The sequence below is a fragment of the Salmo trutta genome, chromosome 8 (genome assembly GCF_901001165.1).
Source record: "Salmo trutta chromosome 8, fSalTru1.1, whole genome shotgun sequence".
Classification (NCBI taxonomy): Eukaryota; Metazoa; Chordata; class Actinopteri; order Salmoniformes; family Salmonidae; genus Salmo; species Salmo trutta.
The window spans coordinates 24,046,349-24,063,408 of record NC_042964.1 but is presented as its reverse complement, the minus strand read 5'-3'; the positions used below and the strand labels follow the sequence as shown (position 1 = coordinate 24,063,408).

The window sequence follows — 17,060 nt, the reverse complement described above, 5'->3', positions numbered from 1 at the left end:
CTATTGTAATATCTGTTTACAATAATCCATGACTTTAATCCAGATAGCATGGTAAACACATGTTGGGCTGGCAATCTTACTCCTTTACATTCCACACTGCTAAGAATATCTAAGATTGTCTTATACATACAAGCCTACTATAGTTCATATGCCCTGACATGATTCAGGTCATAACACTTAACTCCCTCCATGTGTTCAAAACAAACAAAGTGATTTGTGTGTTTGTATTTTACTTTTCTCTCTCTCTCTCCCTCTTTCTCCCGTTCACCCTCCCATCTCTTTCTTTCTTTCTTTCTTTCTTTCTTTCTTTCTTTCTTTCTTTCTTTCTTTCTTTCTTTTTTTCTTTCTTTCTTTCTTTCTTTCTTTCTTAATGTATTTCTTTCTTTCTCTAATTCTTTACCCCCCCTCTTCCTCACACATTTAATTCACCCCTCCTTTCTCTCTCTCACCCCCCCCCCCCCCCCCATCAGAGATTGCACTGCGTTGGTGGACCCCACTCCGTTCTTCCAGAGCTGTGTGTATGACATGTGTCGCTTCGGGGGCCAGCAGCAGATGCTGTGTGACCAGCTCCAGGCCTACACTGACGCCTGCCTGGGTGCAGGGGCCACGGTTCACCCCTGGAGGAAGCCAGACTTCTGCCGTGAGTCTCATATATATAAATATATAGACACTCTGTCAGGCCCTCGAAGATTGTACAAATATTTGGTTTGAAAACACTTGGCAGGTCACAATTATGTGTCAGCTTGAGCAAAAGTTGAAAGAAGAAGCAAAAGTCGGTATCTCAGTCTGCCACTTCAAAGTCACACATTAACACAGTTACGGAGAAAATATTGTTGTCCGTCAATAGTAAAGTAATTCCTTAAATGTTGCAGCAAGCTTAAAGGGGCAATCTGCAGTTGCTACATTCATTTGTGGACTTATAAATGAGAGATATGTAGCATTGATTCTTGAAGTCTATAATTTATCAATACCTTAAGAGCTTAATTCAACTGTCGTACTCCATCAGAACCAAAAATATAAGCTTGTTTTACTCCAATGTTTGTAAACAAATAAATGTAAACAAACACTTTATAGCCCCAAAATATGGTTTTAATATCATGGATGGTCAGTCCTTCTATCCGTAGCTCTTGAGAGTAGTTACAATCCTCCAGCCCCATCTCTCAGCTTTTTATACAAGCAAGGGCGGGAAGCATGAGACAGCCTATAGGGAGGTGGTCAGAGACCTGGCAGTGTGGTGCCAGGACAACAACCCCTCCCTCAATGTGAGCAAGACAAAGGAGCTGATCGTGGACTACAGGAAAAGGCGGGCTGAACAGGCCCCCATTAACATCGACGGGGCTGTAGTGGAGCAGGTCGACAGTTTCAAGTTCCTTGGTGTCCACATCACCAACAAACTATCATGGTCCTAACATACCAAGACAGTAGTGAAGAGGGCACGTCAACACCTTTTCCCCCTCAGGAGACTGAAAAGATTTGGCATGGGTCCCAGATCCTCAAAAAGTTGCACCATCGAGAGCCTCCTGACCGGTTGCATCACCGCCTGGTATGGCAACTGCTCGGCATCTGACCGTAAGGCACTACAGAGGGTAGTGCGTACGGCCCAGTACATCACTGGGGCCAAGCTTCCTGCCATCTAGGACCTCTATACTAGGCGGTGTCAGAGGAAGACCCAAAGAATTGTCAAAGACTCCAGTCACCCAAGTCATAGACTGTTCTCTCTGCTACCGCACAGCAAGCGGTACCGTTGCGCCAAGTCTAGGACCAAAAGGCTACTTAACAGCTTCTACCCCCAAGCCATAAGATTGCTGATCAATTAATAAAATGGCCACTATTTACATTATGGCCTTCCCCCACTTGTTTTTACACTGCTGCTACTCGCTTTACCCCTACCTACATGTACAAATTAGCTCGACTAACCTGTACCCCCACACATTGACTCGGTACCGGTACCTCCTGTATATAGCCTCGTTATTGTTATTTTATTGTGTTACTTTTTATTATCTTTTACTTTAGTTGATTTGGTAAATATTTTCATAACTCTTTCTTGAACTGCATTTTTGGTTAAGGGCTTGTAAGTAAGCATTTCACAGTAAGGTTGTATTCGGCGCATGTGACAAATAAAGTTTGATTTGATGTGAAGCATGCTTTGTTATTGTGCCCCTTTAACCCAGATTTGTTACAATATGTTTGTGATTTATGAAGATTTTCCTGTACTGACCCTGTTTCTGCCTTCCCCTTTCTTTTTGCTCTCCCTCCGTAGCCCTGCCCTGTCCCCCTAACAGTTCCTACTCCATGTGTGTGAGCTCTTGTCCCGAGACCTGCCTGGGGTTCAGCGGCGCCCCTGGCTGTTCAGAGCTGTGTGTGGAGGGGTGCGAGTGTAACCCCGGCTTCATCCTTAGTGACGACAAGTGTGTTCCCGTTAAAGACTGTGGCTGTGTCGACTCCTCCGGAGACTACCACCCTGTGAGTACGACTCCCTCTTTCACTTTGACAATTTCGGCGTGTTATGTAAAGCATCAAGGTTTGGGAAAGGGTACATTAGGATACAGTATAAATACAATACATTGCTAAATCATCCGAACATAAAATAAAATATGCACATCCAAAATGTCAGTACACGTGCACATTCAGAAATACCCAAAACTTGATACTGAACTGTACACGTTTATATTTACTCTATCTTGTATTTTCCATGTTGGACTTTTTTGTAAAAGATACCTGTTGACTTCCCTGTAAAATATAAAGGTTAAATAACATTTAAAAAAACGTTTCCCTGGGCTATTCATGGCAGTCAGGTACTGTAGTCTGAACATGGTGTGTGTTTTTCAGGTGGGTGACGACTGGTACCTGGAGGGCTGTAAGGAGGAGTGTGTGTGTCTGGACGGGGGGGTGATACAGTGTCACAACACCACCTGTACCCTGACAGAGAGCTGTGGCCTGCAGGACGGAGAGTTAGGATGTTACCCACTGGGTACGACACACGTACACGCACACGCACACGCACACACACACGCACGCACGCACAAACAGAAGGGAGAGTACGGATGCCAATGTCATTTTTTTTGTGTGTGTCATTTAATTTACTTGGCCTTTATTTTGGGGGTAAGATTGAAAAGCGTCTTTAGGTGACAAGCACTATACAATTGTGGGGTCTCAGTTTCATGCAGTTGTAGCTTTTGAAATGTGTACGTTTTTATAAGAAATATTGTAAATGCAATATTGTATCAGTGCTCCCTCAAAACATAAGTTTAAACTTCTATGAAAACAAAACATTATAAACTCAAATCTAAACTCTACCCTCCTCTACTCACAGAAACGGGAATCTGCACGGTCCAGGGTGACCCTCACTACACCTCTTTCGATAAGAGGGTGCACCACTTCATGGGTTCCTGCTCCTACACCCTCACCAAGCCCTGCAATGAAACCTCCGGGATGCCATACTTCACCGTTGACACCCAGAACGAGCACCGAGGCAGCAACAAGAAGGTGTCGTACGTCAAAGCCGTCGTGATTAAGGTGTACGGGATCACCGTCATCCTGGGGAAAGGACGCAAAATACAGGTGAGGAACATGGGAGGTTAGCCACAGCACGACCTGGTTTATTCGGTTATGCTGGCAAAGTGGCAAGATAAGGCCCGTGGTCAATAAAATAGACTTTAGACGTTATGGTGGCAAAGTGGGAACAAACTGGGAGCAAATGTCTCGAAATGGAATATACGAAAACAAGAACGCATACCAATGAAAATACTGTACATTATCAATAGATAACCACGTAGTGTACAATCTGCTAAGTTAACTCCAATTTAAAACGGTTACACCCTCACATCTCTTCCAGGTCAACGGAACTCTGGTGACCCCTCCTGTGACTCTGACCAATGGGGTGAAGATCTACCTGAGCGGGAAGTTTGTTGTCTTGGAGACGACCTTTGGCCTGAGGGTGAGGTTCGATGGTAACCACCACGCTGACGTCACTCTGCCCTCCTCCTACAACGGTCTGCTCTGTGGACTCTGTGGTAAGCGATAATCAATCAATGATGATCCTCTCCAAACATGACAGATAATTGATTGTAAATAAGAATGGGATTTAAAGAAACCAGGCACATCTACAAAAAAAAGCACTGATAAGTTATTTCACCCACTTTCATCATATCCCCTTTGTAGTGGGTAGTAGATTTATGTAGTCTTGTCTGAACACCTCTTTGAATATCATTTTATATCTTGAATTGACTGCTTTAAAATATAATTTTACCCCGACCCAGCTAACAGTTTGTATGCACAGTAACTGTTGATGTGGGCAGTAGTAACTGGTACCGTCGATCCTCTATTCTTGTAGGAGACTTCAACGGCCAACCCGGTGATGACAACATCAAGCCAGACGGTAAACCAGCCGGCAACACAAACGAACTGGGAGAGAGCTGGCAGGCGCCCGACGACCGCCCCGAGTGAGTCACACACACCTGAAACACACACGACACACATTCGTGTTTCAGTTTCAATGTTTTTATTTGTCCAGCACTGTTAGGAAGAACTGTAGTCTGAACTAAGATACCAGACTATGTTACATTTCACCCAGATTCCATTGTTTTTGTATCAATTATGAGCTATAGGTCTGACTCCATCGAGGAGGTTTCATTTCCATCCTCGACAGTGACGGCTTTTACATTCATCCCTTTCCTCCTATCGTCAATCCCTCCATCCCTCTCTCTTCTTTCAGCTGTACCCACGGTGGAGGAGAGGAGGAGTGCGATCCAAAGGTTCAGGCAGAAGCTGAGAAACCCACCAGCTGTGGCATGATCACTGACCCCAGCGGTGAGACTCACACACACACACACGCACACACACACACACACACACACACGCATGGAAACACAAATTACAGCTGTCGGACATTAACACCAGTCAGAAAATCATAGACATGCTCAATCCACGTGCACTCTTTCACAAAACGTGTTATATTCATGTTATTACATACCACCTGTACTGTATCTTTTAGTCTCCATTTACTAAAGCCATTTCTCATTTCTGTAGAACAAGAAATGATATTTAAACGAAACATCATTGATTCTAGAGATAAGCGAGAGAGTTGTGCCTGAAATGTCAGCTAACTTACCACGACCATTACTCATTGCTCATTTGTCCAATTCTCTCAGTTGTCTTACAGCATTTTGTTTTTGTCTATTGTGTTATTACGTGTCATTTGTACAATGTTAAAACTATTTATTGATAATTCCTCACTGTCTCAGCTATTTAACGCCATCCATTTCTCCATCCGTTCTCTCTCAGGTATCTTCAAGCCGTGCCATGCGGTGGTTCCCCCCAACATCTACCAGGAGAACTGTGTGTACGACCAGTGTGCTACGGGAGGGGAGACGGTGGCTCTGTGCCAGGCTATAGAGAGCTACGCTGACCTGTGTGCCTTGGCTGGAGTACCCATCGCATGGAGGAATAACACCTTCTGCCGTAAGTCACATACCAACGTGCGTGCAGGCGCGCACACACATTGAAACACAGGTATGCACGCAAACGCATACACACACCTTCCCGACTGTGTGTAGTCTAACTAACACGCCTGTGCGCCATGTGCTGTAACACGCCTGTGCTCCATGTGCTGTAACACACCTGTGCGCCATGTGCTGTAACACACCTGTGAGTCCTTTATGTGTACTGAGTCCTATCTCTATTGGGTAACACCAATATTGTGAAAGTGGTGTGCCACAAGGATTAGTCTTACTACCAATTCAAATTCCATGTTCCCTCTAGTTCTCCCCCTTTCTTGGGCAGCAGCAACACAGATTATTCTCATTGCCCATCAGTAACCCATGTTCCCCCCCCCCTCTCTCTCTCTCTCTTCCCCTCTCCCCCCAGCTCTGAAGTGTCTCCCAGGCAGCCACTACGAGCCATGTGGTAGCGCCTGTCCTTCCAGCTGTCAGAACCCTACCTTCAACGCCACCTGTACCCAGCCCTGTGTAGAGGGGTGTGTGTGTGACCCCGGCCTGCTACTCAGCGGTGACAAGTGTGTTCCACCCAGCCAGTGTGGCTGCACCGACAAAGATAACAACTACAGGCCTGTAAGAATGGAGGAACCAAGTTATGACTTGACTAGTAAAGTTTACATAGTAGTCAATACAATGACCTGAGACTTATAGGAATGATGTACACAGATTGAAATAGTTTTAGTCTGTTTGCAAAAGTAGAAAAGTAGTGTTTGGTAGAATGTTGTTAAGGCTAGTTCATTGTGCTCATGTGGATGATTGACTAAATTAATTAAGTGGTTTATTGACTAACTAACATGGTTGATTGTCATATGTCTGTGGGACTGTGTCTTATGTCCGTATCTCTCCTTGTTTGTTTGTGTGTGTGTGTGTGTGTGTGTGTGTGTGTGTGTGTGTGTGTGTGTGTGTGTGTGTGTCCTAGGTGGGAGACAGTTGGTTCACTGAGCTGGACTGTTCGGAGCGTTGTAAGTGTAACCCTGGCAACAACATTGTCTGTGAGCCATGGCAGTGTAGTCCCGCCCAGGAGTGTAAGGTGTTGGAGGGAGAGCTGGCATGTGTTTCAACAGGTAAATGCCACACCCCCTTTCAGGGCTTTTTCTTGGTCTTTGTTGTGTTGTTTATTTTGCTACTGTTACTGGGACAGAAATGTTTTGGTTTCCCAGATACAGATTCCTAATTATAATGAATTATTAGTCCTGAACTCAAAAGCATTTAGAGAATCTCCATTGAACATGCTTCCAAGACCTAGGCTTAATCTGTGACTGGAAAACCAGCTCTAAGTATCTTCAGTTGTGATTTGAAATGAATGTGACACTGCCTGTATATGAAACACACCATGAAGAACTCCCAAGAAGGCATCACTAACCCAGATATGAATGTCTCTGTTCTCTGTGTCTCTCCCCAGGTTTGGGTGTGTGTCATGTGGCCGGAGATCCTCATTACTACACCTTTGATGGTGTCATGCACACCTTCATGGGCACCTGTACCTATACACTGGTGGAGGTATGTAACCATCGTCTCTCAACCTCTCTTCCTCTTCCCCTCTGTCTCTCCCGATCCCTGTAACACGTCTCGCTCCCTCCATCCCTCTCACCTTCCCTCCGACCCCCCCCCCCCCTCCATTATCCCTCTCTCCCTCAGGTGTGTAACTCCACCAAGGTAACTCCGTTCACCATCGTGGCGAAGAACGAGGAGCGCGGCCAACCGGAGGCGTCGTACGTGCGCTCCGTCACGGTCTATCTTCCCAACGCCAACGTCACGCTTCAAAAGAGCAACAGAGTTCTGGTGAGATGGAGTTCAAGTTCAAACCTTTGCTGTCCGTTTTTGGTGAAAGTAGAATTGTGTGTATGGCTTACAGGCTTTATGCCTCAGTCTCATCACAGCAAACATAGACAGAAAACACAAAACAGAGAGAGAGAGGGAGAGGGATCCATTGGGGAGCATGCTTAGAATCACATTTGTCAGAGTAGCGAAAAGTAGTAGTTTGACGCTTTGGCTCAATCCTGAGTACAGTTTCCTTTGTTTTCTCACCGTTTGAGTCAGATAGTAGAGATACAGTTATGGTACGTTTTGATCGTTATTCATCTTCTTAATGAAGCTGGCAGGGTAGCTTGGTCATTGCCTAGGGATCTATGGTGTACTAATAAATTACCTTGGGGGGGGGGTGTTAATTGGGGTGTTAGGCCTATTCTTGAGGGGCCTTCAACACCGGCAAGCCACTTTGTGGAACCGCCCATGGAAGCTGTGATAGTGAAGTTTGAGAAACAACAACCCATATGCCTTATTTGTTATTGATTTCCACGAATCACCTCTCCTTTATCCCCCCCTCCCCTCTCTCTATTTCTCTCTCTCCTCTCCAGTTGGATGGGCGCAGGGTACGTACTCCTCTGTCCATCGGTGTGGCCGGGGCCAGGCTCTTGAGTAGTGGTGTCTACAGTCTACTGGACACTGATTTTGGCCTGAAGGTCAAGTTTGATGGAGTCCACCACCTGGAGATCACCATCCCTGGAGAATACTTCAACAAGGTACGTCTGAGCCCAACTATAGTAATGCTACTGTATAATAATGCGTATTGTACAACTTATAATGATGGTAAAATTAAGCCTTTCACACAATACATGTCTTGGCCATACTAAAATACTCAGAACTACATTTTAAAGCGACTTCTAATGATTTTCTCTGCCCTTTTCATTCATGGAATTATCCATACTGTTCAAAAATGTTTTGTATTTTAGTTTTTATAATTTTACCCGTTTTCTCCCCAATTTTAATCTTGTCTCATTGCTGCAACTTTCCAACGGGAGGCGATGGTCAAAGTCATGCATCCTCCGAAACATGACCCGCCAAACCGCGCTTCTTAACACCCGCCCACTTAACCAAGAAGCTAGTCACACCAATGTGTCGGCGGAAACACCATTCACCTGACGCCCGAAGTTAGCTTGCAGGCACGTTACAAGCAGTCGGTAGAGCGCGATGAGCAAAGTAAAGCCCCCCCAGCCAAACACTCCCCTAACCCGGACAACGCTGGGCCAATTGTGCACCACCCTATTGGACTCCCGATCAAATCAAATGTTATTTGTCACATGCACCGAATACAGCAGGTGTAGACTTTACAGTAAAATGCTTACTTACAAGCCCTCAACCAACAATGCAGTTTCAAGAAAAATAAGTGTTAAGTAAAATCTGTAGTGCCTTGCGGTCGGAGGCCGAGCAGTTGCCATACCAGGCAGTGATGCAACCAGTCAGGATGCTCTTGATGGTGCAGCTGTAGAACTTTTTGAGGATCTGAGGACCCATGCCAAATCTTTTAAGTCTCCTGAGGCTTTGTCGTGCCCTCTTCACGACTGTCTTGGTGTGTTTGGACCATGATAGCTTGTTGGTGATGTGGACACCAAGGAACTTGAAGCTCTCAACCTGCTCCACTACAGCCCTGTCGATGAGAATGGGGGTGTGCTTGGTCCTTCTTTTCCTGTAGTCCACAGTCATTTCCTTTGTCTTGATCACGTTGAGGGAGAGGTTGTTATCCTGGCACCACACGGTCAGGTCTCTGACCTCCTCCCTATAGACTGTCTCATCGTTGTCAGTGATCAGGCCTACCACTGTTGTGTCGTCGGCAAACTTAATGATGGTGTTGGAGTCGTTCCTGGTGAACAGGGAGTACAAGAGGGGACTGAGCACTCACCCCTTAGGGGCCCCCGTGTTGAGGATCAGAGTGGCAGATGTGTTGTTGTTACCCTTACCACCTGGGGACTGCCTTTTAGGAAGTCTAGGATCCAGTTGCAGAGGGAGGTGTTTAGTCCCAGGGTCCTTATCTTAGTGATTAACTTTGAGGGCACTATGGTGCTGAATGCTAAGCTGTAGTCAATGAACAGCATTCTCACATAGGTGTTCCTTTTGTCAAGGTGGGAAAGGGCAGTGTGGAGTGCAATAGAGATTGCATCATCTGTAGATCTGTTGGGGCCGTATTCAAATTGGAGTGGGTCTAGGGTTTCTGGGATGATGGGGTTGATGTGAGCCATGACCAGCCTTTCAAAGCACTTCATGGCTACATACACGAGTGCTACAGGTCGGTAGTCATTTAGGCAGGTTTCCTTAGTGTTCTTGGGCACAGGGACTATGGTGGTCTGCTTGAAACATGTTGGTATTTCAGACTCAGTCAGGGACAGGTTAAAAATGTCAGTGAAGACACTTGCCAGTTGGGCAGCACATGCTCAGAGCACACGTCCTGGTAATCTGTCTGGCCTTGTGGCCTTGTGAATGTTGCCCTGTTTAAAGGTCTTACTCACATCGGCTACGGAGAGCATGATCACACAGTCGTCCGGAACAGCTGATGCTCTCATGCATGCTTCAGTGTTGCTAGCCTCGAAGCGAGCATAGAAGTAATTTAGCTTGTCTGGTAGGCTCGTGTCACTGGGCAGCTCGCGGCTGTGCTTCCCTTTGTAGTCTGTAATAGTTTTCAAGCCCTGCCACATCCGACGAGCGTTAGAGCCGGTGTAGTACGATTCGATCTTAGTCCTGTATTGGCCTTTGCCTGTTTGATGGTTCGTCGATAGGGTAGCGGGATTTCTTATAAGTGTCCGGGATAGAGTCCTGCTCATTGAAAGTGGCAGCTTTACCCTTTAGCTCAGTGTGGATGTTGCCTGTGATCCATGGCTTCTGGTTGGGGTATGTTCGTACGGTCACTGTGGGGACGACGTCATCAATGTACTTATAGATGAAGCCAGTGACTGATGTGGTGCACTCCTCAATGCCATCGGAAGAATCCCAGAACATATTCCACTTCTTTACTGACCGAGTCGCTCATGCAGGGTACGTACTGCTTGTAAGCAAGAATCAGGAGGATAGAATTATGGTCAGATTTGCCAAATATAGGTTGAGGGAGAGCTTTGTACGGGTCTCTGTGTGTGGAGTGAAGGTGGTCTATAGTTTTTTTTCCCTCTAATTGCACATGCTGGTAGAAATGAGGTAAAACGGATTTTAGTTTCCCTGCGTTAAAGTCCCCGGCCACTAGGAGCGCAGTCTCTGGATGAGAGTTTTCCTGTTTGCTTATGGCCTTACATAGCTCATTATGTGCGGTCTTAGTTCTATATAATGTCATAGAGCCCGACCGGTTGTGATAGATCCCGGGATCGAACCCGGGTCTGTAGTGACGCCTCTAGAACTGCGATGCAGTGCCTTAGACGGCTGCGCCACTCGGGAGGCCCTATTGTTCAAATTCTATTCACATTTATTTTATTTATCTTTTTTAAAAGTAATTGACACTGTTTCTTGTACAAACTTCACTCTTATATTATTCCCCAGTTTCAACTCACAACTCTTTCCTTCCGTCTGTCCAGGTGTGTGGTATGTGTGGTAACTACAACATGAACGCCAAAGACGACAACCTGAAGCCCGATGGAAACCCGGCCAAGGACGTGATAGAACTGGGCAACAGCTGGAAGTCCGAGGGAGACTCAGACCCAGGGTCAGTAACCTCTAACCCCTCACCTTTGACCTTGTACTTTAGGCCAGGAGGCTACCACTAAAGCTTTGTCTTGGTCAGATCATGTGTTACTGTACACCTGAGTGTCCCTGAAACACTGACACCTGTCTATATCATTTATATTTTAGATACCTGGATCTTTAATAATATATAGCCTTAAGGCAAGCCAATGTTCAAATAGACCAGGTACAAATAGGCCAGGAGTAAACCACTCTGTCTGTACAAGGCTTGCAAAAAATATGTATAATGAAATGTTCTACTGACACTTATTGGTGAGTGATCATTCATTCTTATGGTCTGGTAGGAGGTTACATTTTTGGGTACTCTCTCTCCCTCTTCTCCATCCCTCTATCTAACCCATCCCTCCCCCCATCTCTCCCTCCATCCCTCCAGGTGCTCGCCAGATGAGCGTCCCAACATCCACCCAAACTGCACGGCAGAAGAAGAGAAACAGTACGAGACCCTATGTTCTTCTATCATCCTCGGCGACAAGTTCAAGCCCTGCCACTCTTTCCTGCCACCGGAGGCCTTCCTGGGGAACTGTGTGTACGACATGTGTGAATACGACGGCATGCAGGCCACGCTGTGTGATAACGTGGAAGCCTACGCACAGGCCTGTCAGTCAGCTGGGGTTACCGTCGACTGGAGAAACAACACATTCTGTCGTAAGTTATGGGGGAGATGGGGGTAGGGGGAGGGAGATGGAGAGGGTAGGGTGAGATGGAAGGAGAGAGTATTGGAGGGAGGTTGGGCATAGGATGCTATATCAATGAATGAAAATGGAAGGAAATGAGTTGGCTTTGGAATTGAATTTGTAAAAGTACTACATGTGTAGGCCTATACTGTCGACCAATGATGCCGCAATTACCAGACGAAACCCATCCATAGAGCCAATGTTACTGTAACTGTTACTGCACTGTATGGAAAGATAGGATCTTTGATTATCGTCCAACCCCACCATCACTCTTTCCCCCTCCAGCCCTGCCGTGCCCCCCCAATAGCCACTACTCTGACTGCACGCCCCCCTGCCCCGCCACCTGCTCCGACCTGTTCCCCATGTTCTGCCACCTTCCCCCCACCACCTGCGTCGAGGGGTGCCAGTGTGATGCGGGGTTCGTACTCAGCGACGGGAAGTGTGTCCCTCTGGCCCAGTGTGGATGTGTGGACTCCAATGGGGAGTACCACGATGTGAGTGCTTACTGTTTCGTCGACCAATCGTGGCCCGCTTACACGCACTACTTTACCAGTCATACACCCCAACTAAACACCGAAAAGTTCCTTTCAACTTATGGGGATTGTCAGATGGCAAACATATTTGTACCATAGCGTGCATGATATTCAACTATGAAACAAGTTTGGTTAGACAAGAATCCAAACTCCACCAGCCAGACACAGATTCAACACATTCTCTATAATACCATTCAAACGAGATTTCTTTAGACATACTGTATAAACAGTCAGCTGTAATCCTAATGTGTGTTCTGTGTGTGTGTGTGTGTTGCAGATGGGAGACTCGTGGGTGACTGACCACTGTGATGACAAGTGTACCTGTAACCTGGGCGGCTCCATCACCTGTTCTGATTTTCAATGCAGGGATGATTCTGTCTGCACTCTGGACAAGAACGGAGACCTCTACTGCAAACCTGAGAGTAAGTCCCAACTCTTCTCTCAAAATAGTCCCTGCAACTCTGCCCCCACTGCCATTTCTCCCGAAAATATTAGGAGAAGGTTACTATTTGTCAACTATACTTCCTCAATACAAACTTTTCTGTCTCTCTCTTTCCCTCTCTCCCCACCTTACTTCATCTCCCTTTCTCTGCCACTCCCCCCCTCCCCTCTCCAGAATTCGACAGGTGCAATATCCACGGCGACCCCCACTACCGTACATTTGACGGGTTCACCCACCACTTCCAGGGCCCCTACACCTACACCCTGACCGAGGGCCACTCCCTCCTCAGCTCACTGGCCTCCCTCCAAGTCAGAGGGAAGAACACCCGTCGCGGTGGCAGCAAGAAGATCTCCTACCTGGATGAGGTGTATGTAGATGTCTATGGAGTCAGCATCCGCTTCCTGCAGAAGAAAGTTGTACTGGTGAGTTAAATATAATATAATCCAACAATGCCTGTTGCCTTGGCGACAGTAATCTAGCTCTAAAACCATGAGAGTCTCCTCTCTGTTACCTTCCAGGTCAACTATGACATCACTATGAACAGTTATAACCTCTTGTGTCATCTCCATGAACAGTTATAACTTCTTATGTCCTCTCACTACCCGTGTAGGTGAACGGTGAGCGTGTGGCTCCTCCTCTCAGTCCTAGAGACGGCCTGACCATCACGATGAACTCCAAGAACGTCCAGCTGGTCACCGACTTTGGCATGACGGTCCGCTTCGACGGCAAAATCCACGGAGGTGAGAGGGAGAGCGAGAGTGTGAGAGTTAGAGAGTGTGAGAGTGTGAGAGAGAGATTGTACTCATGCAATACTCTTTCTCCCTCCCTAACAGAGGTGATCCTACCCAGTACATACAAGAACAGGGTGAGAGGTCTGTGTGGGAACTACGACGGGTCCTCCAAGAACGAGTACATGAAACCAGACGGAACTGTGACGCGGAAACTTGACGAGTTCGGCGAAAGCTGGAGAGTGACTGACAGGCAGGGGGCGGAGCTAGTGACAGCAGACCTCCCCAAGATGGCGCACCTGCACAGGTGGGAAGGAATCACTCGATTATATATAAACACATTTAATGTATTTATTTATTTGTTGGTTCATTCATAATCTATTTATAAACACAACCGACTGAAAAATAGATATGACTCTCCTTCCTTAGTTTTTTTTCTCCTTCGCCCTCTTCTTCACCCTCTCCCCTCTCCCTAGGCGCGATGTGGAGACAGACCCAGAGTCTGGCTTTGAGACAGCAGGTTGTACTGACGCTCAGCTGGCTGAGTTGAATGGTAACAAACAGTGCGGAGCCGTGTCCGACCCTACAGGACCCTTCGCTGGCTGCCACGCCCAACTACTGCCCAACAGCTTCCAGGAGTGAGTAGAGACTGTGTGTGTGTGTGTGTGTGTGTGTGTGTTTGTGTGTGTGTGTGTGAGAGAGAGAGAGAAAGCGAAAGAGTGTTTCTGTGTGCTACAGGTGGGTACGTTTGATACTTTTCTCTCAAGCCACAACTTGAATTTATATTCTACTTTATATGTTCATACTACAGTGTTCGGATCTGTGTGTAGGTCTGCACTATTCCCTCCAGTCACTGTCTGTCGTGTGTGTGCGTTTTAGGGACTGTGTGTTTGACCTGTGTGCGGATCAGGAAACCGCCTCTCTGCGTTGTGACAGCTTTGAGGTGTACGCCCTGGCATGCCAGGAGGCCGGTGTCAAACTGGGCAAATGGAGACAACAGCTGGGCTGTGGTAAGACACGTGCGGGCGCGCGCACACACACACACACACACACACACACACACATAGAAGGAGAGTTGGGTTATGCAAAAGACACATTTCCAATTCACAAATGTGTATTAGTACACACTGGTGCAACTGTGAAATATAAGCACCCACCAAATTATTATTATTACACACACTACTATAGAGATGTCATTATAAACACACACACACACACACACACACACACACACACACACACACATGCACCTTGTCTCACATACACACATTACTACAGAGATGTTATTAAACACAAATGAACGTATGCATACGCACACACGCACACAGACACACTCTCTAACGTGTGCACACACACAAACACTCGCGGACACAAACGAGCACACACACAAGCACAAATACACGCACACACACTACACTACAGAGATCTTATTAAACACACATAAATGCACACATGCACCTTGTCACACACACATAAATGCACACGCACACTCACAGACACACAAATGCATACGCAAACACACATGCACTAATGCGCACACACTCCAGTATTACACACACAAATTCTTAAATACACACAAGTACACACACAATCTATCCGAAATAAAATCAAAATACATTCACTCAGTGCTGTGTTCTTAATAAATGACTTTTTTTCCTTCACTTGTAATCCCTAGCAAACTGCTAAACTGATTCTGCCAAATCATTTTGGCAGTAATACTTATTTTCAACTGCCCTCCTCTCAACACCCCTTATGTGTTTGTTGCTAATCCTGTGTCCTCACTTTCTCCCTCACTTCCCCCTCTCCCTCTCTCTTCACTTCCTCCCTCACTCTCCCCCTCCTCTCTCCCTCTCTCCCTCCTCTCCTCCCCCCCAGTCCTGAGCTGTGTGGCCAACAGTACCTACTCTGAGTGTATGACCCCTTGCCCTGCCTCCTGCGCTGACCTGGCCGCGCCTTCCGATTGTGACTTCACTGCCTGTGTTGAGGGGTGCCAGTGTGCCCCCGGTTTCGCCATGAGCACAGGCAGCTGTGTGCCCTATAGCGAGTGTGGCTGCAACTACCTGGATAGATACTACCCGGTGAGTTAATACAGCTGTCGCAGAACATTGTATGGTGTGGTGTGTATAACTCTGGCCCCTTTCCTCGTACGTCTCTCTCTCTCTACCCCATTTTGATCTCTCTCTCTCCCCATCCCTCCATTCCCTTCCAACCCAGCTCAAGGAGAAGTTTGTGACAGAGGACTGTGCCCTGTCGTGTGAATGTACAGCCTCGGGCGCCGTGTGCCAACCCAAGGGCTGTGCCGACACACAAGTCTGTACCATTTTCGACTACGCGCGTGACTGCTACAAAAGTGAGTGTGTGTGTGTCTTTGTGTGTGGCTACTGAAACATGCATTTGTGCCCCTAGTAGTTGCAATGAGAACAACTTCAGTGTGTAAAATGGACTGAAATGTCTTTGATAACAAACGTACCCTCTTGCCCTCTCTTCTCAGTGAGTCCGTGTCTGGCTTACCCCTGTCTAAATGGCGGTACCTGCTCTGAGTCTAACACTACAGTTGACTCATTCACCTGCCAGTGTAAAGAGGGCTTCGAGGGCAACCTGTGTGAGATCGAGAAGACCGAGACCAGCGGAGGCCTGGGTACGTGATTAACTGGAGCTAATACTATACCGTACTGTATGGGACTGTACTGCTCTATACTATTCTGTACCGTATTTCACTGTACTGTATGGGACTGTACTGTACTATACTATTCTGTACCGTATTTCACTGTACTGTATGGGACTCATATGTATTGTACTGTACTGTATGGGACTGTACTGCTCTATACTATTCTGTACCGTATTTCACTGTACTGTATTGTACTGTACTATACTGTACTGTATGGGACTCATATGTATTGTACTGTACTGTACTGTATTGTATTATACTGTACTGTATGGGACTGTACTATACTGTACTGTACCCGGTAATCCTTGTTGTTAAACTGATGTTAGAATAGCATACAGGCATACCAGTGTTGTAACTGTCTCCTCCTTCGTCCCACAGATAAGAACACGATCATTCTCATCGCAGTCCTAGTGCCTCTGGGAGTCATCATCATAGCACTGATTTGTGTGTTATGCTACAAATGCTGTCGAACGTAAGTACTTTACAACAACCACTAAAACACAGCCTGTTTGTCGTAGAGCAAAAATCTACACTGACAACATGAAATAATCAAAGATCAAGGTGATCATGACAGTTTGCTTTATTATTCAGTATACAAGACAGGAAAAGCTAACGTCACCTGTCAGTGCAGTATTTGTATTCCTATGTAAATGGACGCTAACTCTCTAAACCATTTTGCGTTTACAGGAACAAAAAAAACAAGTTTGATTTTGACAACACAGATTCAAGTAAGTGCCTATCTCAATCTCACTTAAAACATATCAATTTTTACTTTCACTTACATTTTGTTTTACCTACTGTAGCTAATATTATACTAATATTATACTACTTAGCTAATATTATCCCAATAAAACCAGGTCAAGGATTTAGATGGGAAGGATATAGTAAACATTGAATTCGAATCAGTAGAACAAAATTCCCTGTTCAGGTCAATGATGCCATAATGGGTGGACCGTAGACCATTTTAAATGAGTAAATTATTTTGAAGTTGATTATTTTGAAACAGAATATTGGCAGCCAG

General features: G+C 46.2%; 1 protein-coding gene across 1 annotated transcript in view; it reads left to right on the top strand.

Annotated features, from left to right (window-relative positions):
• The window catches only part of zanl (zonadhesin, like), a 35,872-nt gene that overhangs the window by 17,329 nt on the left and 1,483 nt on the right, over positions 1 to 17,060 (top strand). The window contains exons 25-51 of the mRNA XM_029760581.1: positions 471 to 640; positions 2,261 to 2,463; positions 2,830 to 2,971; positions 3,314 to 3,561; positions 3,836 to 4,013; positions 4,334 to 4,442; positions 4,715 to 4,809; positions 5,284 to 5,460; positions 5,866 to 6,068; positions 6,415 to 6,559; positions 6,898 to 6,995; positions 7,134 to 7,277; positions 7,853 to 8,017; positions 10,829 to 10,956; positions 11,368 to 11,639; positions 11,954 to 12,162; positions 12,479 to 12,623; positions 12,818 to 13,065; positions 13,254 to 13,383; positions 13,477 to 13,678; positions 13,848 to 14,009; positions 14,251 to 14,381; positions 15,247 to 15,449; positions 15,586 to 15,721; positions 15,863 to 16,009; positions 16,418 to 16,511; positions 16,727 to 16,767. Coding sequence (XP_029616441.1) covers positions 471 to 640; positions 2,261 to 2,463; positions 2,830 to 2,971; positions 3,314 to 3,561; positions 3,836 to 4,013; positions 4,334 to 4,442; positions 4,715 to 4,809; positions 5,284 to 5,460; positions 5,866 to 6,068; positions 6,415 to 6,559; positions 6,898 to 6,995; positions 7,134 to 7,277; positions 7,853 to 8,017; positions 10,829 to 10,956; positions 11,368 to 11,639; positions 11,954 to 12,162; positions 12,479 to 12,623; positions 12,818 to 13,065; positions 13,254 to 13,383; positions 13,477 to 13,678; positions 13,848 to 14,009; positions 14,251 to 14,381; positions 15,247 to 15,449; positions 15,586 to 15,721; positions 15,863 to 16,009; positions 16,418 to 16,511; positions 16,727 to 16,767 — 4,325 coding nt within the window. The remainder of the gene's footprint in view (positions 1 to 470; positions 641 to 2,260; positions 2,464 to 2,829; positions 2,972 to 3,313; positions 3,562 to 3,835; positions 4,014 to 4,333; positions 4,443 to 4,714; positions 4,810 to 5,283; positions 5,461 to 5,865; positions 6,069 to 6,414; positions 6,560 to 6,897; positions 6,996 to 7,133; positions 7,278 to 7,852; positions 8,018 to 10,828; positions 10,957 to 11,367; positions 11,640 to 11,953; positions 12,163 to 12,478; positions 12,624 to 12,817; positions 13,066 to 13,253; positions 13,384 to 13,476; positions 13,679 to 13,847; positions 14,010 to 14,250; positions 14,382 to 15,246; positions 15,450 to 15,585; positions 15,722 to 15,862; positions 16,010 to 16,417; positions 16,512 to 16,726; positions 16,768 to 17,060) is intronic.